A 25179-nucleotide genomic window follows, 5' to 3' on the forward strand; every position below is an offset into this window, starting at 1 on the left:
GTAGGCCTAAACTTTATGATATTTGATAAGCTCAAGAACGAAAGTAAAACGAATGTAGTGAGTAACGTTTCTTAAATTATTTCAATTGATGATTGGGGCAAGACATGTATCATGTATTGATCACACAACCTCCTTCGTTCATATCTTATTTTTTGTTGTTGTTTTCCATGCGAAACATAATCACGTTCTATTATTTCAACATTATTAGGAAAAATGTAAGAACTCGTATTTTGTTTAATTTGAAGCCATTTGTAAGAAACCGTGCCCTGAGATGACCAAGAAATTAAGAATACTTCTTTTAGAGATGGGATGAAATTGATTTTTTTTACGATTTAGCACCTATCTCCTGTTTATTTGACATTGGTAAATAGAAAAGTTAGCTTCTCTTGACATATTAGGTGCTCTGTCTCATTTTATTCTTATCTTAAATGTTCGTGTTTCTAAAAAGTATTTCTTTATCACTTGGTGTCTTAGAAGCTTTCGTGACCCTTTAAGCAAAAAATATGAACAAAATTAGGAAACGAAGAACTGGTCTATGGCTTGTTTGTGATAAGAAATTCGTGTAGTTAATAAGAATTGAGACACTTTCGCTTTATTGTAGCCATTCCTTTTGCGTAGTTTTTGTGATCCTTAAACTTATGTAAATAGTTATGAAGCTTGAAAAATTTTAAAATGTTATCATAACCACAGGAACACAGGCTATCAACGTAAGAAAATATTTCCTCCATAATCTAGTATACACACTTTTTATAAGGAACCACTTTATGAGGAACCTACATGTAGAAGGCCGAAATATTTAAAGAACTTATACTACTAAAAAAGAAATCCCTAAGAAACTTTTCGATTTGAAAATTTTTTATTACTGCAAGCATCAAAAGCTGGTTCCATTCATTTGCAGCCAATACTCGCATAGATTGTTTGCTATTCGTGTGTCAAGTGCTTACTTGAGTAGTTTCCGCAAATGCTGTCTCGCCCCTTTCTCTATTAAATGTAAGGGCTTATTTAGTCAAAACAAATTATTATTATTAAGGAACGAAACTATTAAGGAACGTTTGGTACTACAATTTGATGATTTGAGGTCTACGAATAAGGAACTTTTGGATCTAGGCCTTGAGGTAGGTTCCTTATAAAAAAAGCGTGTATTGAAAAAAATTAAAAGAGTTTCGTTTGAAGATTAGATTACTTGCTAGTTTTTGTATTGAAAATTTTTTATCTCGGAAGGTTGTTAAGCTTTCTTCAACAATTGGCTTAGTTTCTTGCAAGTTTGGTTAAAACATATTTCCACATGTTTCTTGGCCCATTGCAATTCAAAACCGGCAGATAATACTTTTGGATTTGTAGGTGGAAGTGGTTGCAAGGGCATATAGGGTTTGTAGGGGTATGACCCCCATTTTTTTATGGATTGTTCGGTTAATCTTCAGTTGGCCAACAAATTAATGGTTGGTCAGCAAAATGAGCTATTGATACGTGAAAAGGAACCCTTTCTTTATCTACGTCTGTCTTTGGGTAAACTTCACTCCTGTAGAACTTCTAATATATGAGTCATTTGTAGGCTTTTAATATACACTCTTTTTTTATAAGAACCAGTAAATTTAGGTTCAGGCTGACTGTTCTTAATTTTTTCGAAAATCTAAGGCTGGAATGTCTTTAATTTGTTCTTAAATTAAGAGGGTTTAACCAGTGCTATGGCTAGCTTTTTCACTCTAAGGAGGTGTTCAGGCCTCATTTGCCAACAAAGTGAGTGAGACAGCCTTAACTTGCTGACAAATTTGAATATTCAACGAAAAAGCACCCACACATGGCTAAAAATCCTCGATTTTGAGAAAAAACGTTGTTCAAAATTGCAGTTTGCAGAAGCTCAGCCTCAGCTTGTTCTTAATTTGTTCTTAACTTTCGACCAGTTTTGAGGCTCGTGTTCTTATAAAATTGTTCTTATAAAAAAGAGTGTATGAGTCACCATTTAAGAAGTGTCTTATCTTTCCATCATTTTACGGCAACAGCATGCCCCGTCATTTGTAGGTCCTTTATACAAAGACCGAGATACAACTTTTGTTTGGCAAGGGGGAGGGCAGCTCTGATAAATAAGTTTAAGAACAGCCATATTTTACAAAAAAGTACTTTGATCATGTTACCTAATATTTTCTGGGGAGGGAGGGAAGGCCCTGGTATCTCGGTCTTTGCCTGTATATATCTCATAGATAGGTAAATGACAACAAGAGAGAGATGAACATTTTTTTCAGCATCATCATCATCATCATAACGAATCAACATATAATATTACAGCTTTAAAATTTTTAAAAATTTGCATAAGATAATTCAGCAAGCACCTAATTAACAAGTGACAGTATTTCTCTGCTACTGAAAAAACCAATTGAACTATTTAAGATTAAGGTTTTCAAGTAATTTATTACGCAAAAAATAGTAATTTATTCTCAGTTTTAGACCCCTGTGTAGAACTATCTGTCTGATATCGAACTATCTATCGCAGAACTATCTCGAAAAGCGATTTAAGAGGTTGAAAATTACAACTTAGGCTCTTTTTACCATCAAGATTTCTTGCACTGCACCCATGTCATATTAATTTATTTCATTGAATCTAAGTATCGAAAGTGAAAATACAAGTGTCCTCAAAAAGGGGTTTATTGAAGCGAAGGAGGGGCTTGTCAAAAACGTGATTTTTTCAGAAAAGGCTGATTTGACAAACTAATTATGGAAAGATATGATAAACTCGAATACTCAATCATAAACTAAGAAATTCCTGTAATCATAGCAGAGACATACTGAAAATTGCCCAACGAGGTTTTTTGGTGCAATTTAACATTCACCCTGTTTCGGGTGCAAATAACAAGCAATACAATAATTATACAGTATTAATGATTCCCAAAATTAATTATATTCAACCTAATATAAATATTTACAACTTACAAGGTGTAATCTCGTGTAGAGCTGTGGAAAATCTGGACCAAATTGCGTAATATTATTGTAGGAAATATGGACCAAATTTCATGATAACATCTTGTTGGGTTCACCCCAAAAATTTTGCAGTAACTTTTAAAAATGGTAAGAGAATATTTCTCAAAATTTTCAGGGACGACTCTTCGACATTTTCAAGGTTTTTCCTCAAAAAGTTTGGGATCAGCTCTTCAAACCTGACCTTCTCACTCCCTCAAAAGGGGCAGCATTTAAGCATGGGCCTTTACACAGTAGTTGTGGTCCCATAAATAAACTGTTCCTAAACAGCCTCCGAGACTATCAGCCTTGTATAATTAAAATACTAACGGAATTGATCAAATCAGCAGTTATTTACAAGATAAAGCTTGCTATCGACAACGACAACCTACGGTGTACCAATTTGTGACGTCACAAAATCTATTTTTAGAATCTTTGATATTTGACCGCATAGCCTAAAAGAACATCATGAAATGTTTCTTAATGAGCAAAATCAGTTATTTATATGTTGTATGTCGACTGAGATGTAGCAAGTCAAGGAACGGGGTCCTAGTTGCGAATCATTGTTATTCTGCCCTGGTTCATAAATTTATGAACAAAGACCAAATTTCAGAGAATTGATGGGGAAAGGGCCTATGTTTATGTGGCTATGTCTCAGCCAGTTAGTAGCATATTCAAGTGATTAAAGGCTCTTGCGCAACCGGCATGCTTTTCGACTATAATTAAAAAAACGGCCTAAGATCGTGCTGCGCCATGAGAACACAACACAGTCACAAAACACAGTCAATTCTTCAAGGCAACTGCCGCTAAACATGCCGGTTGCGCAAGAACCTTTAAGCAGGTTTTGATGTATCTCATGAAGATTTTTCAGGTAATAAGGTCCAAACAGAAAAATTCTAAGACAAATTTTGTGACGTCATCACTTTGTTACTTAATATTTTTCCAGAAAAATCCCTAAAATACCCAACACTTCTACTACAACATAGCTAATTGATATTTAACTACTAAAACTACGATTAAATAGCTGTTTGAATCGGCAACTAACCCAGCTAAACGAAAATGTATCTAAAATTTGCAGCGAAGTGACCTGTGTGAAGCCATTTATTTGTCTATACTTAAATCGGATTATGCCGTTACTACTTTTCAAATGACAGGCGGCCATTTTAAAACAGTATGTTCATTTCGAATGTGGAGCCACCGTTGGAAAATGAAAACGGTCTGAGAATAATTTTATTGAAAATATCGATCTATTTAAAGATTTATTCTCAGCTCTATATAAGAGTTGAAAGCTTTGCATTTTAGTAGACACTCAATTTGGTACCCTCGCTGGATAGGAACAGTAGGCCTAAACGTGGTCATCGTTTTGGGTCCAGTCCTAAATCTCATGTTGGTCCTACTTGGGATGTTTGGTTAACTACTGATATTCGCGTTGGATCGGATTCTGAATGTCATGTCGGGTTAAGTCATAGAGATAGGGCCTTATGTTGTCATGTCGGGTCTAAGAATGATTGTCTCTTCGGCTTACTGTCACGTTAGCTCCTAATATTGTAGAAGAAATAGCTACAAATGCTCCTGTTTAGTCAAAGATTGATTGTCAGGTTGGATTGGATAGTAATTATCATGTCAGGTCAAGTTCTATTTGAAATGTTGGGTCAGCTACTAATCTGGGACAAAGGAGTCTTTAATGGTAGGTGAAAAACCCAAATCACCCGTCTGTCTTAAGCTCAACAGTCTAGCAAATTCTAGAATATCTACGAAAACTTAAAATTAAGCGATAAACGTCACGACGTAGATTAAAAAATCATAGTATTTTAATGTATAAAGAATAGGTATGAAATAAACATCTTTTAGGAGAACAGGTTTCAAAGTGAGAGAATAGGCTGGCTTGAGGAAGCAGACCAAGGGTGCATGGGGCATACTATTAGGGTGATAGGGCTTGATTGACAGAAATTTAGGGTAAGGAGAAGTTGAAAAGACGAAGAAACATGGAATAAAGGAACGTTGGAGATGGATGAAATGTATACAAAAGGGAAGGAGTTAAAAAGGAATGGAAACGAACACGAAGGGAAATGAAGGGTAAAAAAACAAAGGAATGCATGGCTGAAAATAGGGGGGCAAGGATGCAAGGAAAATGGGAGGGAGGGTGGGTATTTGGCTATCTGTGTATATGTGTTGCGGAGCGACACCAACATACTTACAGATGTATTCACAGCGACGAAATATTTACAGTTCTATGGCTAATGTTATTGCAAATGTTTGCTACATAAGTCTCATGAAAACTGGTTACCAATAGCAACATCAGGTTGTGCTGGTGACGTCACTTTATATCAGATCTTCGTTCCTCATATCAGGGTTTCCATCGCCACCCAAGCCTGTCTCCTCCGTAGCAGTTATTGGCTCCTCCGCAGCTGCAAAGAGTATGATTATTACACATCGGCGAAAAAAAGAGGGCAAGCTTTAATAGAGAACGAACTATGTATCTTAGATCAAAATGTTCCCGTATTCAGATATTTCTGAACTTCGAGTTCCAGGTCATCACTACCCAAGTCCGTCTCCTCCGTAGCTGAAATTTGTTGTCTCACAACTGTAATGAGACGGAAAGGTTATTTCGTCTCAATGTGACCGATATCTAATTTCACATGTTATGAAAACTTAATCGTTAATGTAAATAATAAAGTGTATGACTTTTGTGAATCGGCGAAAAGAGGGCAGACTTTGATAAGGAACGAACTAGATATTTGAGATTCACAAACTCAGCTCCGTTATCCTACTTGTTCACCGTTTTGTTCCCGTGGTAAAAATCAGACAACGATAAAGCGAAAACTATCTAAGCATGGGAATTGTGTAGTTGGTCCCTTGCCTATTGTAATTGATCAAGCATAAGTATTTTTCATCATCATACCACAATTTACATTTTCCTCTTTTATGTAGTTTATTTGCTTTAGGCCCTACAAACAGGGGCAATATTTACACTCCCATTGTCCCAATATAAGCTCACCTACCCCTTTTTGAAAACCTTCATTATTTCATTGAATACTACAGATTTTTTGATATCTTATACAGTATTTCTCCTCGATCCCACAGACATAGAGGCATGGGTGCACCCCCAGACCCCATTAAAGCTCGCCTACCCTTTTAGCACGCCCAGTAACCCAAGTCTCGCTTCCGCGGTCCTCACATACCGTAAATACTCGAATTAGCCTCACATACCGTAAATACTTATTTAATTTTATATTTTTGGATGGAGGGCTATTCGTGGGGGGCTTATGCGAGGGAGGGAGGCTTATAAAGTTATAGCAGAAATCAAGAAGACATTATTAAAATGTCTTGCATATTTCCTTTATTTAATAAAATTAAATTAATTATTGTCAAATGTATGAATTTTTGAGGTAATTCGATAAAACATCAAAGACAACCTCAGATGGCAACAATCAACAAATCGAGGGGGCCAATTCGAGGATTTAGGGTAGCAGTGGGGGCTTATTTGAGAAGGGGGCTTATTGACAATTTGTAGTTCTAGGGTGGGGGCTTATTCGAGGGGGCTTTCTCTAGGGGGGCCAACTCGAGGATTTACGGTATATATGGGCACACCCTCATACCCAAATCAAATCTCGCCTGCACTTTCAGCAAACAGAATTCCCCCTGGTAATTCAGCCCCATAATAAATTTCAAATGCGTACCGACTGTCACCATTTTCTTTGAATGTTCAGATGACTGCTCTGCTTCCAACATCTCCTTTCGTCTTTTGCTCTTCCGCCTGCGCAGCTTCTCCTGTAACCCTTGATCCATTCTTGCTTTGTTCAAGGACTGGGCTTTCTCAAACTCCTCCAACTGTTGTTTATGTTCATCTTTCAATTGGGCTATATCACCGAACAACTCTTCCGAAGACGGGGGTGGTGCAAGCTCTGATAGGGGTACTGCTTCCTGTGCCGGGGGACCTGATTCATCTAAAATGATAATAAGGACAATTGTCAGATATCAGATGCATTAAGTGTAAAAATCAGTTATCCAGGTCAAAAGTCATGTCCGGGATAACTCGGACTTTTACAAAGTCGGACTAATCTTTGGTTCCCATTGGATGTTCCTACCTTATTCAAGTCAAAAGTCGTAGCCCGGATAACTCGGACTTTCACTAAGGCCGACTGACTTTCAATGTCCATAAGATCTTCCTACCTTATTCAAGTCACAAAGTTGCACCCTGGAGAGATCAGACTTTCAACAAGTCGGACTTATATTCAATTCCCATAAGACTTTTCTACCTATTTCAAGTCAAAAGTCGTAGCATGGATAACTCGGACTTTCACTAAATCGGACTGACTCTCAACTCCCACCATTAGATTTCCCTATTTTTATATTCAAGTACAAGTCGGACATTCGCTATATCGTATCACTAACCCCCTAAACCCCCCCCCCCCCCCTTTAAGCTTTAAGGTCCGATTTTCCGAGCTTTAAGGTTCAACGGGATTCAAATGAATACGTAAGAAAAAATCTTTATCGCTCTTCGATTATTCTTCACCTGACATGAAGCCGAAGACTTATATATGCTGAGAAATTCCTTGCTCTAACTGTCTCAAAGAAGGGATAACTTTAGCAACAATGGCCTACCTTGGTCTGCCGGCTTTTCAGGGGGTTCCGGCACCTCCATTGCATCTCTCTCCTCCTCAGGTGGCGGTGGTCCTGGCTCTTCACTGGCCTCGTCTTCAGTAGAGGCAGCAGTTTTTTCCACAGTCAAAGCCATGTTTGATTTCGAGGCATCAAGATCAAGATTGATTCGTTCCTCAGTATCCTCGGATTCAAGCTCTTTGATATCGAGGTCAATGTCAAGATCTTTTTTTGCTCTCTCTTGGATGCAACGGAGGCGCTCTGCCCTGAGTTCCTGGTACTTCATGTGGAACTTTCTAGAAACGTCTTTGTGGTCCTTAACAATTCTGTCGTTTATGGTCTAAAATTTAACAGATAATTTTAATTGATTAAAAAGTATCGCAGGCATTTTGCGGTATTAATACGGCAAATAAATTGAGAATGTAACAAAAACTTGGATTCCTTATGGATATCCCTTAAAGAACAGTTGCCCACTTCTTTCATGTGTCTGTCACACAGGGGGTTTCATCAAGGAAAGCTACTAAAGACATTCACTGTACAATAATCTAGTAATACAATGACAATTCAGCTCAATCTCTATCAAAATAAGATCCAATTTAAATCGGTTTACTTAGTTCGCCAACTGAATGGCCTCTGTGCGTCGACAGCTGATGTAAGACAGCTAAAAGATGCCAATGACGTAACAAAGATGACGCCACAAGATGATTTCATACATAGATGATGTCATGAATAGAAAACGTCAAAAATAGATGATGTCGTCCAAATATAACATGGCATAGATGACATCACATAGATGACGTCATAGATAGATGACATTACATAGATGACATCACATAGATGACATCACACATAGATGACGTCATACATAGATGGCGTCATACATAGATGACGTCATACATAGATAACATCATACATAGATGACATCACATACCTGAGTCATCCAGTTCAGAAGCAACGCCGACTTGTAGTGGTAGTATTTGTACCATGCGAGTGCTTTTTCAAATGCCGGCAGGGTGAGGACATCAAGAAAGATCGAGTTAATTGATCCTAGCAGATTCTGTGAAGAGAAAAGTTCCATGATAAGTTATAAATAGTGAACCATTTAAAGTAAGAATAAGCTGTAATGGATGAAGTATCGAGTAAGTGAAAAAAATAGAAATTAAAATGAGACATATGTACAAGTAATGAAAAATTAGGGAGAAAAATGGAAATAAATGTAAATAAAAGAGTTAATGCAGTTTTTATTATACATCTAAGCACAAATTGTTAACTGAGTCACCACTAGCTAGCGTGTTGACTTTACAAAAAGTGGCCTGTTTTATATCTGGGTCGCCATTGCATCAAGATCAGTATAAATTCACTGATGTTCGCCGTCCCCTTGACACCTCCACTGTTCACTGATGAAGCACATTTGTTCATAAAGACTTCTGTTAACAGTGCTTTAAATAGAATAGGATGCTTCTAAATTGCAACACCAAGCCTAACATTAGGCAATGTTTATACTTTTTTAAATGTTAGTATTAAGCATCTTTATATCAGGGGCAGCCCCAAGAAACTTAAAGTGGGGGGGGGGCTCGAGTTGATAGCTTTATTAGACTAAAAAATCATCGCACTATTCTTTTTCTCTATTTCTTTGCTTCTATTCTTTTCTTTTCTTAAGAACACTTTTGGAAAAAGTGGGGGGGGGGGCTGAAGCCCCCCAGTCCCACCCTTTGCACCGCCCATGTGTATGCTTATTAAATTTTTGTATTAAGTGAATGCTTATGAAGTCTGATGCCGTATAGACAGAGCTGTGCATCTTGAAATGTGCAGGCAGTAGTGAACGAAACATTTCGTTAAATATAGGATTATTTTGAAGGTAAACAAACCTTGGAATCCTCCGGAGTGAAGTAGTAGAGTTTAGCCTTCAAGTATTCTCTTGTTTGCTCGATATTTTGATGAGCTGCGATTAGGTTGCTTCGCACTTCGACTACCATTTGATACTTGGCCTGTTTGATCAATGATTACATGATTTACTACTCACAGTAACTATTTCTTAAAAAGTGATTGCATGATCGTTTGTGATAGTGTGTGATTATTGTCAATAATAATAATGATTCACTGCTTCGACTGTGCAGGAAATTTATCAAGTAAACATTCCACACTAATCGATTGATCAAGAAATCATGCAATCACTTCACTTAAATCAAGTGACAAGTAATCAAATAATCACTCAACTCTAATCAATCAATCAAAGAATCAAGTTATCATTCCACTCTTAAAATTCTTTAAAGAATGAAGTAATCACTCCACTCTAATCAATCGATCAAGGAATCAAGTTATCACTCCACTCTTTAAGTCCATTAAAGAATGAAGTAATCACTACACCCTAAACAATCGACGAATCAAATAATCATTCCATTCTAATCAATTGAACAAAAACTCAAGTTATCATTCCACTCTCATAAATCGATCAAGGAATCAAGTAATCACTCTACTCCAATCAATGTAGCAAGGAATCATACAAACCTGAAGGTGATTAGGGTTAACGCCTTTCAACTGCTCCCATCTTCTTTTCGCAAACGCAAGCTGCAGACAGGCATGATGTATAAGGTTTCGGCCATTATGCCATTTATAATGGGCAATGCTTATGTGCTGCTTCACCTGTAACGGGAACGCATCTGCGTCAGTTTTATTTCTAACGCGAGGTATTGCGTCAGCCATTACGTCATGACTCATGTAAACAAATAAGAAAAGACTTTACAGTTTCCAAAGATCTTGTGAACTGCTTGAGCTTAAAACATAAAGCGAATGCACCTATAAAAGTCCTTTTTGTTACGCAAGGTATTGCGTTAGCTATTACGTCATGACTCACGTAAAAAATATGAAATTACTTGACAATTTCCATAGGTTTTGTAAGCTGTGTAATTTTCTAAGATAACGGTAACGCAGTTACGTCAGAAATATTTGTTAAGTAGGGTTTTGCGTCATCTGTTACGTCAGATTCTACGTTGTCAGTAGCTGAAAGCAAATTACCCCCTATGAAGAAGGCCTATCTGCCATGGCTCAAGGTCTTTAACAATGTTTGTTAACTTCAATCTTTTGTCATAGTGTTTTTGCTAAAACTAAAACTGAAACCCACGCGTTCCCACATCCTTGCCCCACAAGTTTCACCCTTAATTACCTGGAGAAGTTGCTCAGATTCCAGTTCAAGCTTCATTTCCAGTTCACTTCCATATTCATCGTTGAAAATGTTTTCAAGTAGGCCATCAAGCTTCGTACGCAGATCCTTCAGTCGCGTCACTTGCTTTTGCTGAGCCTCGATTTCACTGCTTAGTTGATTGATTTGGTTGTGCAGTCCCTCGACCTACATGAAAATGAGATACGACTGTCAAAAGAACCACACTTTTTCAGATTGCAATGTCGACAAATGAAAAACCAACTGTCAGAAAAAATCTTGAAATATACAAACTTCCCACACGTATGTGTCAGTTTGCTAATGAGGTTTCCCTTTCCATTTTCTTAGATTCAATTTTGCCAATTTCAATGACAATTACCCCCCAGTAACCATTATGCAAAGAAAATCAAAATGTCCCCTTTCCCGCCCAGCGAGAGCAGGTTCGCTACACCCTGCTTTGTCATATTCTAAAGGCTCAAAATTATACTTAGCTTTGGATACACATAATTTTGCTGACTTTCTGAATTGCTGAACTGAACTGAACTGAACTGAATTGCACATCATTTTTATTTCATTTAAATTATACCCACTTTTTTAGAACAAAGAATAGAAGACAAAATGATGAAAGTACGAGGTATGAATTATTGCTTTTATTCATGATTTCGTAAATGTTGTCCAAGTTACAGGCAATAAATTTCACAAAATTTTTAAGAGCGCATGTGTAATATCGAGAGGAGGCTGCATGGAAGCGAATCTCGCAGTTTCCGCGGGCAATCGCACAAATATCCGTGGTCATTGGAAGACAACACTGTCTGCTTTAGATCAGCAACACTGTCTGCTTTGCTGTTCCCTATCATGTAAAATACTCGCAACTTTGCGCGGTTAGCCTCCATTTTAATTCAGAAAAACTTGCAAGCAGACATCAGAAAAATGTTAGCTCTATCTCGCCAGCTAATTATTTTCTGGTATCTGTAATGTTAAAGACTCTAATTATTGTGCAGTTACCCTGCGCTCAACTTCTGAAAATACCCGCGCTAAGTGGTTGCACAAGTCCTGCAGACTTCCGCGGTTAGCCTGCATTTAAACTCAGAACGACATGCACTCCCAAGCATACAAAATAACAGTGTTGATTGCTTCTTGTTCGCACATCGTTTCCTGCTCAAATTCAAACACAGAGATAACTGGGCTAAGTTGAAATACAAATCCTGCAGATTTCCGCGGTAAGCGTGCATTCGAACTCAGAAAGGCCCGCGTTCAACGGCAATTAACAGAACAACCTTACCTGCTTTATCGTTGTACATTGTTCTGTCCATTCAAGGATAAAGATTCATTTTATGCCGTTACCTTATGTGTTCAAATAAAGAGGTACTTTGGCTCAGTTAAAGTACAAGTCCTGCAGATTCCCGCGGTAAGCCTGCATTGGAACGCAGAAAGACCCGCATAAAACAAACCTTACCTGCTTCTCCGCAACATCTTGTTTATTCTTTGCATCAATATACTCTTGCTGCTCCTTTTTAAGTGCATCCTCTGGTGACATCATCGACATGTTGTTGCGCATCATGTACTGCGCAATGTTGAATCCCACAACGTCTTGCTCCTCCTTAGCGCTGTGGAAAGACCCCGTACATAAGACAGATTATAGCCAAAGTTACCAATAAACAGACACGTCAAAGACGAGGGTGGGGGGGGGGGGTTGGGAGGCTGTAGCCCCTTCGTTTTTGCTGAAGAATGATATTGATGATTTGGCATGAAAGATAATGGTGGGAAAACTACGATAAAAATTCTACTAGAGCCCTCCTACCCCAAAATTTGTTCCGGCATCCTGGTATGTTCTGAATACTCACCGAAAAAGCACCCACACATCGCTAAAAATCCTCGATTTTGAGAAAAAACGTTGTTCAAAATTGCATTTTGCAGAAGTTCAGCCTCAGCTTGTTCTTAATTTGTTCTTAACTTTTGACCAGTTTGAGGCTCGTGTTCTTATAAAATTGTTCTTATAAAAAAAGAGTGTAAGCAAGTTATTGGTGCCAGTATTCAAGACTATCCCTTACTGCAAGGAAGCATCATTCATCGTTGGTCTCTTATACTCTCTCTTGACTCAAAATGACTCAACGAATGCTACAACACATTCTTTCGAAGTTAAGAGAGTCTTAGGCCTAAAATATTTATTTCGTGGAGGACATGAAGAATCCGGAGAGGTATCATGTTTTGCTAGATGTCATATTTTCAGGAGAGCGTTCCCTAAACCTAGGCGACCTGTGGTTCGTTGATGCAGACAAAAAACCCCTCGAGTTGTATGACACGAAGATAATCGGATAATCTGAACCGGATTCTTCACCTTCGCCTATTTCGTAGTTACTTTCTGTATTAATCAAAAGCCGTATTTTGCAAGTCAGATGTTAAACTCACGTGTTTTGTCGAAGCTGTGTGAGAGTCGCCTCTGCATTCTGCAGTGCTTTTTGCAAGCTGCTCAGCTGAGTCTGATTCATACCGAGGCGAGTCTCGTCTTGAGTCTTCTCGATTTCTCTTATTTCAAGATGAAGCTTTTTAAATTCAGCGAGCTGCTCTTCACTGATCTTCACCTCGACCTTGTCATCTAAAGGAAAAAAAGTTCCAACTAGAAAATGAATTTCATTGGCTTTGCATCAAAAAATTTGAATACGTGGTCGATGCTTGCCTATCTACATCAGTGAAATATTGCCTAATGTTTGCATTAAGCATGAAATAATTTCTGCAGAATAATTTCTAGCTCTACACAAAAACTTCTACTGTTGCAATAGATCAAGAAGATTGAATTTTGTGACTTGCCTGTTTGAGAGGTCTTTTGTTACGTACTTTTGCTATTTGACACCAAGCTCAAAATGTCCCGGCTAAATCCTCCAGGACACATAAAATCTAGGGTAGTTATCACCTGACCCTACCCAATTTTTGCCACTGGTAAAAATCATGAAAATAGAGAGGACATGCAAACATTTTGACAAAGAATTTTGGTACAAATTAGTTCTTTAGTGCCCTTCTCACAGGTTTTTCAGCTATAAACTTGGGACAAATGAACTAGACCTCTTGGCACACAAAAGCTTTAGAAATTAACTTTTTGCTTTCAGAACATTTAAAATTCATTCTTGCAAAAAACAGGATGAACTTAAGGTGAAGTCTTCTCACATACCTTCATTATTGTTGTCACCTTCAGGCGGTGGTGTCAAGAGATTCGCTGCTGGTTCTTCTTGTGCTGGCTGTGACACTGGCACAGGAGCTGGGTTTCTTGGTGGCTGTGGTGGTCCTTCAGGGGGAATCTCTTGCCCTGAGGGAGCTTGTGGAGGGGGCTGTTGCTGTTGAGGAGGTTGTTGCTGTGGAGGTGGCTGTTGCTGTGGAGGAGCTTGCTGCTGTGGTGGTGCCTGTTGCTGTGGAGGAGGCTGTTGCTGTGGAGGAGGTTGTTGCTGTGGAGGAACTTGCTGTTGTGGAGGAGGTTGTTGCATTGGTTGGTTCGGGTGCATGGGAGGTTTTGCAGAGCCATTAGCATGGGGTTGTTGCACATGTTGCGCTTGTTGCGAAGCGGAACAACCCATCTTAGAATGCTAGTCCCTTCTTTGTTTATCAAATTAAGACAATTTACCTGAAAAGGATGATGTGAAGTATTTTATGACAGTGTGGTATGAAGGGTAGATTTATTGGGGTCACCCCACTGTTTGGAACTAAAGAGACAAATGAGATAGCTCAACTGAGGAACAAGGGTGGGGGCCCCCAGTTTTCCTTTGCTCAACTCACTTTTGCCCCCCCCCCCTAGAGCTTACCAACCTGGCTAAGCTGTGTGACATCATTCCTTGAAGAAAAGTTTTTATCGCAAAAAAGAGAAGATTTTTGCAATCTAGGAGGGCTTAGTTGCCTATTTTTCAAATTTATCAGTAATATTCCAAACTTCTTGGCAACAAAAGGATGGCCACTCAGTTTTTGGGAAATAGGACTTGGAAACCCCTCTTTGGCACTACAGCAATGGCCCTGGATTTTTATGACATTTTCAGGGGGTTGTAAGCAACAGTAGCCATGGCCCTGCCGCAGATAATATACATCAGGCACCGCTGAGAGCATTGAGAAAACTGGGGGGGTCTAAAAAAAGAGGGAAGACTAAAACTGTATAAAAAAAGGCTTTACTGGTAGTTTGTTACCCCCAGCTCTCCTGCTCTGCGGTGCCTGTACATGATATATTTTCATCAGAGTGTAATCAGCTTTGGGTGTAAAAATTCCAGTTTAGACCATGCAAGTAAAGAAAATAAACGACCACTCTGCGGTGCCTGATCTCATTACAAGCTAACGATGCCAAAGCTTTTCTTGCATTGAAAAGACACAAATGGTTGCCAGTTTTATGCCTGTTCATAAAAATTCAGTCCTAGCACTGAATAGCTTCTATCAACATTCACAATTTGCTTACACACAACTTTTCAAGCTACACGTCTTGTGGTTTGTTGTGTTATGATTTAAAAGAATTTCAGCTCTACAGAACACTGTAATTATAATCACTGGTGTAGCCAGGGTTGGAAGATAAGAAGAGCAAAGAGGAACCCAATAGCAGGGGTCTGGGGGTTTACCCCTGTTTTGTGCCCAAAGTTTCAAGCTAAGTCCATTTTCCTTAGAGCGAAATCACTGACAAGCATTTCTGAATTCATTTTTTTATCAACTGCAGCACTTTAGCATTTTAGTTTCCATTTAATCAGGAATGTCTAAAGAATGTGAAGAACGAGAGGAAACCCTAAAACAAGGGGAAATTGTAAAACATTCTGTAGTGGCGAAGACGAGGGTCCTCTGTGAGCAAAGCAAGCAGAAGCAAGCAGAAGCAACCACACCCATTTTGCAACCACACCCTTTAAATAAGCTTAAAATTCATTTCAGAAAACTTCTTGCAGTTCTTTGCTTGCAGTTCTTTGCTTGCAGCCTTTCAAAACATTTTAATTTGGTTTGAAATATCGACCATCACAGATTTGCACTTTTCTCAGACATCAACTTTCTGAGCATTGGGGAGGGGGGGGTGTGGCCACCCTGAATAAAAGCTTTGGATAAGCTGATGAAAATAACATTGTTTAAAATAGTTAAAAATTATTTATAATTATTTATAATCCATCTTATCAGAATTACATTTACTTTATCTTCTTTCTTTTATTTAGAAAATGTCTAAAAATTTAAAACATTGCAGTCAACTTTCTGAGAAGGCTCAATTAAGTAAAACATTTGTGTAAAAATATGAAATGCCTATATAAAAAAGCCATCATTTTCATGTAGATATCAGGTGTAGAAGGGAGTTCTTTGATTTTTTTAGCGTGCATGGACTTTAAAATTTTCCTAAGATCGAATCTGGAATTGCTGATGGTATAGTTTTGTACAAGATTTGTTTGATGGCGACATTACCGCGTTTTTCGTAATTAATGAGCAAAATCAGATCAATTTTGGAGTAAGAGGATATGATAAATAAAAACCGACCTTTTTACTTCTCATAACTTTGCCAGGCTAATTAAACCTTATCAAACCTGAAAACAAAATTTAACTAAGAGGCCACATTTGATTGATAATAAGAAAACTAAAAGACATCTATGGCCACCAAGCAGGATGTAATTTAATTGAAGGATTCGTTTTTTCAAGCAGGTGCTCTTCATTCGAGACCAAAATGATTTAACAAATCAAAATATGTATATTGATATCAAATCATTTGCTTTCAACAAAAACAAGCAATCAGTAACTTCCAGCCTTTTGCTTCAGTTCAGTAACGAGCATGTGTAAATCGTTGACATTACAACTACAAGTCCGAAACTTCAACGCGACTGCACAAATCATATCAAACTTCAGTAAGTTGACGCGTACATACCTTGATCCGTGTCTTCTAAGTCAGATTAAAATCTCACTATAAATTTGACCACACTCAACTGTATTTAATTCAATGAGTAGTGTGTTTTTTCGTTCCTAAGTTGTGGATTTATTTCCTAAACAAACACTTCTTGATTTAGGCCTTTGACATTTGCCGTTCCTAGTGATGTAGGCATGGCAACAACTAATATTATCTCCTTCGCAGCATGAGGTTAGGAAGACATTTCACGTCATCACCCCGCAAAAACAGTAAGAGCTCGGAGGCCCTAGGAAGCAAAGCAGGGCCTCCGACGAAGGGGGGCCGGATGGGGGCCTTGGCCCCCCACTTTTTTGCAAAACAATAGAGTTTTTTTCAAAATCTTTTGTTATGGGTGTTAAATTTTCCCTTGGCCCCCCCACTTTTCAACCTTTGTCAGAGCCCATGCAAAGGTAGACGCCCCAGAAAGGGTTTTAAGGTTTTCAAACTTTTGACGCAATATTCCTGGGCTCCGACGCAGGTTGGAAAGTTGGGGGGGTGGTAAGGGAGATTTTATCAATCATAACAAAAGATTATTTTTGCAAAACTCCATTGTTTTGCAAAAAATTGGTGGGGCCATGGTTCCCCAGCCCCCATCGTAGGGGCCTTTAGAGGGCACAGTCATTAAGACAGGGGTTACGCTGGAGGCACACGTTTCCATCTTGCCAACTTTTGTAAAATTGCACTTTTCGTAGCCTGTCACAAAAAATTTGTTAAAGTGGGCCCTTTTATGTGACATGGTGCACAGGGCGCTTTAGCGGGGTCTCAGGGGGCTTAAGAAAACTTATGACAATGCCTTGATCTTCTTCTTTAGTTGCCTTGATTTTGCTTCTAGCACGTTTAGCCCCCCTCACCATGATGGTCTGTGACGCGGGCTAAGTGTCCTTCCCTTTCTTTCTGTGCCCCCTACTTTTGAAATGCTTCAGACATCCGACGAGTTTTCGAGCCCTTTATTAAATGTATGAATTTAGCGAATAAAAAGGGGGTTAGGGTAACTGCCCATCACCATTTTGACATTGATTTATGAGTAAAACTACCCCTTATTCTATTTTCCTCTCGACTCCCTTTCCCTCCCAATTTCTTAGACTACGCAAGGAAACAGGAAATAAGAAATAGTTCCACGAAACATTCTCTGAACGAGCTTCAGCAGCAGAAGCCCATCCCGGAAGGCCTAGACTCAGTTGGCCGTATCAATTCCAGAATATATGCAAGATGGCATATATTTCATGTGCGCTTTGCATGCCAGATGTGGATATCCTAGAAATTTCTTCCCTGACAATTCTTCTTCTTCTTGTTGGTCTACCATCTTGATCTTAGTAGAACGTGTGCATGGAAAAAGTTGGTGGGAAGCAGAGGTGGCGCCAGAAATCTTCCGACAGAGGGGTTTGATCTTCCGACAGGGGGGGGGGCTAAAATTATTTGAAATATGCAGTTTTCATACGTTATTTTGTCAAATTTACTCCGACAATAACCTAAAATTTCTTCCGATGGGGGGCTAGATTCTTCCGACGGAGGGGCTGTAGCCCCCCTAGCCCCCCACCTTGCGCCACCACTGGCGGGATGGCGATATCTAAATGATGGACTCGAGCAGCATTTCAGAAAAATGTAGAACGACATTTTTCATGATCCGGGAACTTTTGGTTTGAAAGAAAATGATAAAAGTTGGAATCACAAGCACAGAAGAAACATTTGATGTGAATGTGAATGTAAAAAAGCGCGAATATAAAAAGACGTGAGTATGTTGGAATTTCCCATTCATGCCAGTGCGTTTAATATAGCACTGCAGCGCATGCTTTTCGCATAGAGATTTGTTTTTTCTTTTTGGTAATTCATATAGTTGCTTGCATAATTAATGTTTTTGTAGGTATCCCTAATGGATTTGGTTAACGGGGTTTTGGGCTGATTCAGGCTAATCATGGACTGACTCTAGCTATTCATCGGTCTTAATAAACAGCTTAACGACATTTATTAATCCGTATATGCATTTTAAAGTTTTTCATAACAATCTTTGACATAAAATTTGTATCCTGTTTTTCTAAATGCTGATTGGTAGACATATTTAGTTTGTGTAGATTAGAAGTATATAAAACGTCTGATTATAAAGTAAGAAGCGACAGAAACGGCGATAGGTAAAAAGATAATCAGTACCGAGGTGTACAATGAAGAAGGGTTCGATACAACTGTTGTGTTTCCTTTAGTGTTCTCTTGGCACTTTAAAGACTCATTGCTAACAATGAGCCATTGCGCTACGAAACCATCCCATAATGCATTTTTAGACTGTCTAAAATTAATTACTGCCGTTGTTTGGACCCTCGCCACGCTCGCAAAGGCCCATTGTTAGCAATGAGTCTTTAACATTAAACCTCTGAACCAGCAGAAAGTGTTGGTACATTGCATAATTTCTACAGAATATGAATGAAAAAACGTGAATATGAGCAGAAAAATAGTGAATACGAGTTCAAAGGCGTGAATATTTACTGAATAATTTTGCACCGAACAAACTTTATTCGCTGTTCTTGCCCTCCACATACGTAATTGGTTATAATGATTTATTGTTAGACTATGAATAATTCATACCCGATAAAGTCAAATGTTCTCATAGGTATAAGCAGATTCCAATCCCCTATTGCTGGTATCATTTCTTGGCGATTTACCAGCTTAATTACATTTAGGGTCCCTTTGATAACCGAAAGCTGCACGCAATTAGATCTTGCATCTCCAGCGACTTGTTGGTGTTGTCTCTTTCTTAATGATTTCCAGTGACAGAATGGCGAATATCCTTGCTTTGCTCTGTCTGATACTGGGATCTACTGCCACAATATTGCGCTTGCCATGCCTTGAATACGGAAATTTTACTGTGGTCAAGAAGAATGCTGCACTACAAGGATCCGTCATTGCGACCATTTCTAATACGCCTGTTGAGAAATGCCAAGAGCTGTGTCTCCTAAACCCATATTGTCAAACTGTGAACACCAAAGATGACGGTACGTTGTGTGAACTAAGCAGCAAGTCAAGGTATCATTTACCAAACGATGCCTTGTTTGTTGAGAAGATCGGCTGGACATACAGGGCTACAAATTATAGTGAGACATTGGTGAGTATTATAAACAAGTTTTACTCAAATAAACCCTTAAAAACAACAGTAAACCATGTATTTACTATCGTAAGCCAAGTGTCTGCATAGTTACAAACAATGTGCTATCTGCAACACTGAACTTTGCATTCTCTGCCCTTCTTTGTTGCTGTTCTTAGAATTTTCCTTCGTTAACTTTTTTCTTGTCTATTCCTCTCTTACTTGCCTCTTTCTGTTTAATCACTTGATGCTCAATCTGCTCTCAACGCCTACTTGCCCTTAGCTAATGCCCTTCAAGTTCTTATCAATTAAAGTAAAACAGCCTCCCCCCCCCCTATTTTAGCGCCATTCTGTTAGACACTCCAAGAAGTTTAGGGCGCCCATTTATAAAAAAAATAGAATATGTTGTATTTCAAGATGGTAGACCGATAAACAAAGTCGCAATAATTTTTGTTCGGTGTGTAGAACAGGACCGTTCTAAGTGCTGCTCCGAGTATTAGAAACGAGCTTTTCTTTACTCGAAAGCATATGCGGACCGTGATCAAGCAGTTATGACCGACCGGTAAACAATAGTCTTTATTACCAAGTAAAAATATATTAACCTACTCCATTTACTTCCTTATTTTTGCATGCTGCACAAAAAGTTGGCGATAAAATCTCACTGATAAATGCCTCAATTGTTTACGCAATTCATAACTAAATCCCTTTCTATGACTCTTCTACACCCATTCTGAAGAAGGACATTTTATTGCTGCCCAAGGCGTTTCCCCCATACTGTAGATGTACGTACGGCGAATTTATCGCGTCGCAGATTTACTGCGCAAGGGATATATATTAGTTCAAGCTTTTATAAAACGTTATTTCACAACAAACTCAAATTTTCAAGAAAAGTTAAGCAAGAAGCTCGATTCAATCATTCCCTTTGGTTTATGAAATCCAGATTCAGTTTTACCTTAATCTGCAACTTAGTTTAAACTAACTTAACCTTGTTACTTAGGTTGGTGAGTTGTGTCAAGAACTAAAGCCCTGTCGGCATGGTTACATATGCAAGGACACATGCAGTTGCCCTGGCTACCAATGTGCGCCACACTACACAGGTAAGCCATATGATGAGTTACATGCACACAGGCACGCCTCGTTTGAAAAGCGTTGCAATAGTTATAATCATCATGGTTCCGCAAGAAAATCATTGGCCATACACGTAAAAACGGGGCAACGGGGGCACATGTCCCCACTTTTAAAGAAAGGAGGCTAAGTGCTTATTTACAGCTTACAGAGTTGCCCCCTTTTGCCTAAAGAATGTATTTTGCTCATTTTTATGAGCACATTATTCTTTGGTAAATTGGGGTGGCAGTAGTGTCAATCGGGGTAGGAGGAGAGACATGAAAACAAGACTAAAGTTGATTGGTATTCTAGGGAGCCCGTTTTCAAGATGGTGTGAATAACCAGTGTTAGCTTTCTTTTAGCTTTGAGGGATTCTTTGGCTTTTTCAAGTAATTTTGGCAGGCTCGTCACCAGGCACTCAGTGGCGTACCCAAGGGAGGGAATAGGGGGGTCCGGACCCCCTCCCACTTTTCTAAAATATGATCCTCAATTTGTCCAAAAATTATGTAAAACTCATTGGGGGGGATGCAGTATACTGTATGCTTGTGTCAATAACAATTGTAAAATACTTTCCTATTTACCGTAGCTAACACTAATCAAATAATGGGGGAAAATTTTGCAAAAAGGGCGTTTCCCCGCATTTGCGAGTGTCTGAAGGGCGTGGTCTAAAAATACGCCCCGACCCCCCCCCCCCCCCCCACTGCTGCAGCCCTGGGTACGCCACTGCAGGCACTGCGCAGCCATTGGGCTAGCAAGGGCTATAGCAATCCCCCCCCTCCCCAATGGCCTCGACACTGGGTAGACATGCCCACCCAAGTTTTCCCAGAAGTCGATTTTATAAACTCTCGAAATCCGTTGAAAAACCTTTGTGGGGGTGAGAGGGTTTCGCTGATCAGATCGATTTCGACTTTCGCACTTGCAAACAAACCACCGTTACGAAAAAAGCTGCTTGAGAAAGTTGCTTGCCAAAAGATTTCGAAACAGATGAATAAAATACTAAGAGGTGCAAATTTAGACTTTTTATCATAAATCTTATTTTTAATTGCGAACTTTAAATCAAAGAATTGATAATAATAATAATGGAAACATTTCATTTTCAATTCAACTTAAACTACAATTACAAATCTCACTATTACAAGGTAATTTGCAATTGGCTAGCCTGGTTTTACAAGAAAAAACTATAACAATCGTAAGGTAAAAGGAAAAACTGAAAAAAAAGATAAAACAACAAACGTTAAAAAGGATGTAATTCCGGATTTGTCCATGGCTTATTTTTGCAACAAAATATGTAGTACGTAGTACGGATGGCAATGTTGGAAAGTTTAGAAATGGATACCGTTTTTGTTGCTTAATGATGGTATAATATATATATAATAAGTTTAGAAATGATATAATAATAATAATAATAATAATAAAAATAATAATTATCCTTCAAAATTTAATTTTGTTCGATTGAGCACCCCTCGTTTTTGAGCAGTCAATGGGGCTGTAACACCCCCCGCAACCCACATTGCGATGACCCTAACGAACTGTTTCTCTTTTTGATTGGTCAACTACATATAACTGGTCTTGTGCTTGCGTTTTTCTGATTGGCCTATTTCGATCCACAACTGGGTACATATTTTCCATCGTGTTCTTTCGGACCCTTATGCTGACGTTTTATGCTCTGAGGAGTTTCAGACGAAAAAGCTTTTATGTCATAAAACGTTTGCTTTTTTCTAAGACGTTTTAATGTTTCTTTTTTAATAGACTGTGGAGTTCTACATAAATCTGGTTTTCGAAAGAACGGAATCTATCCGTATAGGGACAGCGTTAAAGAGTTTTTGGTATATTGCGACTTCATTACATTAAACAAATGGTGGATTGTATTCCAACGACGCGTTGATGGCTCGGTCGGATTCTACCGAGACTGGAATCAATATAAACAAGGCTTTGGGGAGATGTCCGGAAACTTCTGGCTTGGTCTAGAGAAGATTCACAAACTGGTACCGCCCGGCCGCAAGGCGAGACTGCGCATTGAATTGAAGCATATCCTGGACAGAAGTAAATTATACTACGCGGAATATGAGGACTTTAGCATTTCAGATGAGGCGGACGGATATCGTTTGCATGTTGGCACGTATCGTGGAAATGCAGGTGATTCCCTCGGTTACAGCAGCAACAGAAAGTTTTCGACATACGATCGTGATAATGATATTCACAAAAAAAATTGTGCCGTTGCCACAAAGGGGGCTTGGTGGTTCGGAAAATGTAAAAGTTCGCATCTAAATGCTTTGTTTCCGCCATTGCCTTATAACGACCGTCTTGTCTATTATCTGTGCTGGCACCATATAGATACTTATCATGGTGGGGTCTTTTATTCTGAAATGAAATTCACTTATCTGTGAATAATGTCCAGTGAAAAAGAATTATCAGATGGAATAGGAAGAATGGATGAAATATAGTAAATTGAGTGTGACTGAAGGAAACAGAATTAGAACAGAAATGGGTTGAGATGAGTTGGAAGATCACAAGGCAACGAAAATGAGAAGTGAAAGAAAGGAAGATGGCCACAGATCGGGGGAAAAAGCAAAGTTCAAGAAGAATTTGAAAAAGAAGAAAAAGTAGGAGATGATATCTAAGGAGAAGAGAGAGAATGAGAGAGCGAAGAAGAGAAGATACGCTAGTGAAGAAGGAGAGAGAATAGAAGCAAAGAGCTGGAGAAGAAGAGGAAGGAGAAGGGGGAGAGGATAAAGGAAAAGCAGAAGGAAAATGTAGGGAGAAGAAGAGAGCAAAGAAGCAGAAAGCGAGAAGGGAAGTGAAGAAGAGAGAGAGAGAAGGAGAAGAAGAGAGCAAAGAGGCAGAAAGCGAAGAAGGAAGTGAAGAAGAGAGAGAGAAGGAGAAGCAGAAAAAGAGAGTGAAGAAGAGAGAAAAAGCTGGAAAAGAAGAGGGAGAGGAAGAAGTAGCAGAAAGCGAAGAAGGAAACAGAGAAGAGAAAGAAGCAGGGTGCGAGGGACTAGCCAATATTTGTGAAGAGGAAACAGTAAAAGTAAAATAGAGTATTTGAGCTGCTACTACGTTTAAACTGCTTTGATGTAAATTATGTATGTATTTGAATTATAACTGAAAAATAAATTCTTATAAACATCAAAAATCTACATTTACTAGCGCTCTTTGTAGCAATTGTATTCTTTGAAACATTGGGTTAATGTTGGTCCTACTCAAAGCCTTTTTTTAAGTTCGGGGCAAAAAATGACAAAGCCAGAGATCTGTCAAAACTTCTTGGGGCCCTTCTCAGCTCTGGGCCAAAAGGTAGTCTGCCTCCTGCCACTCTCAGCAGGCCTGACTCCCCCCCCCCCTTTTAAATATATTATATTGTGTCCCAACTGAGGCCGTGGTCACAACATGTACACAAACGAACGACAATGCTGGTTATGCAAAAACGTACCCAAGCATGTAAACAATAGGGTACCAAAACAAATAGTGGAATTTGCAGGGTTGCCAACTTGGCTTTTTTTAAGCCAAAAATGTATTTTGGCTTTTTTAAATGCTGTTTGGATTTGGAAAAATAGTTTGGCATTTTGGCTTTTTTTTATGTCCAAGAAAACAATTTATATTCTCAATTTTCTTATTTCCATAACTTGGGGAAACGGCTTTCAAGAGGTAGGAAACCTGCACCCCTCCACTGGAATATTTCTAATAGCAACAAGACATCATTTAAAAAGCGTCGTTCAATCAACTTTCTTTGTAACAATAATATTTTTAAAGCAATACAATGCAGTCTGCGCCCTGGCTAAATTTTTTCTGATTGAATTTACACGATATGGCCCTCGAGGCAATCTACCAAATTAAATGAATTTGGCTTCTTAGATATTTAATTGGCTTTTTTGTCTTTTTATTGGCTTTTTCGGAGCAGAACAAATTTGGCTTATTTTGGCTTTTTTCTGACAACGGTTTGGCTTAAAACTTAAGCATGCGCCTGGCAACCCTGGAATTTAGCATGCGAACCGGTTTAATATTCTGGTTCATGTTGTTCAGAATGTAAAGAACTATTTTTGTAAAAGGGATGCAAATAAGAAGCGGTGCTGTGATTTCCGTTGTTAAGTTAATGCAAAAAAAATTATTAATGACGACTCCAAACTTTGCGTGATTGACAAGTGTAAATATTAAACTCTAAAAACGTGTCAAAACATCGCACAATGATGAAGTCACATGATCTGAAACACATTGCGTTTCACAATGTTACACTTTTGCATAGGGTACCGAACCACATATGACACCGGCTTCAAATGAGATCCCTGTGTTCCCCAACTGTAAAGCTCACAAGCAATGGCGGCGCCAGCCACTAAGCTCTGGGGGGACAAACCAAAAAAATTTAAGCCACGCCCTTTTCACCACAAGAAAACGCCCTTATACCAACAGGGAACGCCGATTTTATCAGAAGGGAAC

General features: G+C 38.8%; 2 protein-coding genes across 2 annotated transcripts; one reads left to right on the forward strand and one right to left on the reverse strand.

The window, feature by feature from the left end:
* Positions 1 to 3233: 3233 nt before the first annotated feature.
* On the reverse strand, positions 3234 to 16735 carry LOC135690285 (uncharacterized). The gene is made up of 11 exons (XM_065207794.2): positions 16560 to 16735; positions 13875 to 14321; positions 13118 to 13304; positions 12165 to 12315; positions 10715 to 10897; positions 10060 to 10194; positions 9420 to 9539; positions 8483 to 8608; positions 7555 to 7891; positions 6630 to 6896; positions 3234 to 5357 (listed from the first exon to the last, which is right to left on the reverse strand). Exons 2-11 carry the CDS (start codon positions 14272 to 14274, stop codon positions 5272 to 5274), a joined length of 1992 nt encoding a protein of 663 aa, XP_065063866.2. The 5' UTR covers positions 14275 to 14321; positions 16560 to 16735; the 3' UTR covers positions 3234 to 5271.
* Positions 16736 to 18304: 1569 nt separating this feature from the next.
* Positions 18305 to 24722, forward strand: LOC135690314 (fibrinogen-like protein 1). Its single transcript, XM_065207833.2, has 3 exons — positions 18305 to 19668; positions 20645 to 20744; positions 22501 to 24722. The coding sequence occupies exons 1-3, from the start codon at positions 19324 to 19326 to the stop codon at positions 23136 to 23138; spliced, it is 1083 nt and encodes a 360-aa protein (XP_065063905.2). The 5' UTR covers positions 18305 to 19323; the 3' UTR covers positions 23139 to 24722.
* The last annotated feature ends 457 nt before the right edge of the window (positions 24723 to 25179 follow it).

The sequence above is a fragment of the Rhopilema esculentum genome, chromosome 1 (genome assembly GCF_057945365.1).
Source record: "Rhopilema esculentum isolate cy_ngs chromosome 1, ASM5794536v1, whole genome shotgun sequence".
NCBI lineage: Eukaryota > Metazoa > Cnidaria > Scyphozoa > Rhizostomeae > Rhizostomatidae > Rhopilema > Rhopilema esculentum.

Excerpts from the sequence above, each read along its gene's own strand:
- LOC135690314 (XM_065207833.2), top strand. The coding sequence starts at position 19,324 with ATGATTTCCAGTGACAGAATGGCGAATATCCTTGCTTTGCTCTGTCTG. Across the intron at positions 19,669-20,644 it reads CAAATTATAGTGAGACATTG|GTTGGTGAGTTGTGTCAAGA; the intron begins GTGAGTATTATA and ends CTTGTTACTTAG. Across the intron at positions 20,745-22,500 it reads ATGTGCGCCACACTACACAG|ACTGTGGAGTTCTACATAAA; the intron begins GTAAGCCATATG and ends CTTTTTTAATAG.
- LOC135690285 (XM_065207794.2), bottom strand. The coding sequence starts at position 14,274 with ATGGGTTGTTCCGCTTCGCAACAAGCGCAACATGTGCAACAACCCCAT. Across the intron at positions 7,892-8,482 it reads TTCTGAACTGGATGACTCAG|ACCATAAACGACAGAATTGT; the intron begins GTATGTGATGTC and ends GTTAAATTTTAG. Across the intron at positions 5,358-6,629 it reads AAAGAAAATGGTGACAGTCG|CTGCGGAGGAGCCAATAACT; the intron begins GTACGCATTTGA and ends TACTCTTTGCAG.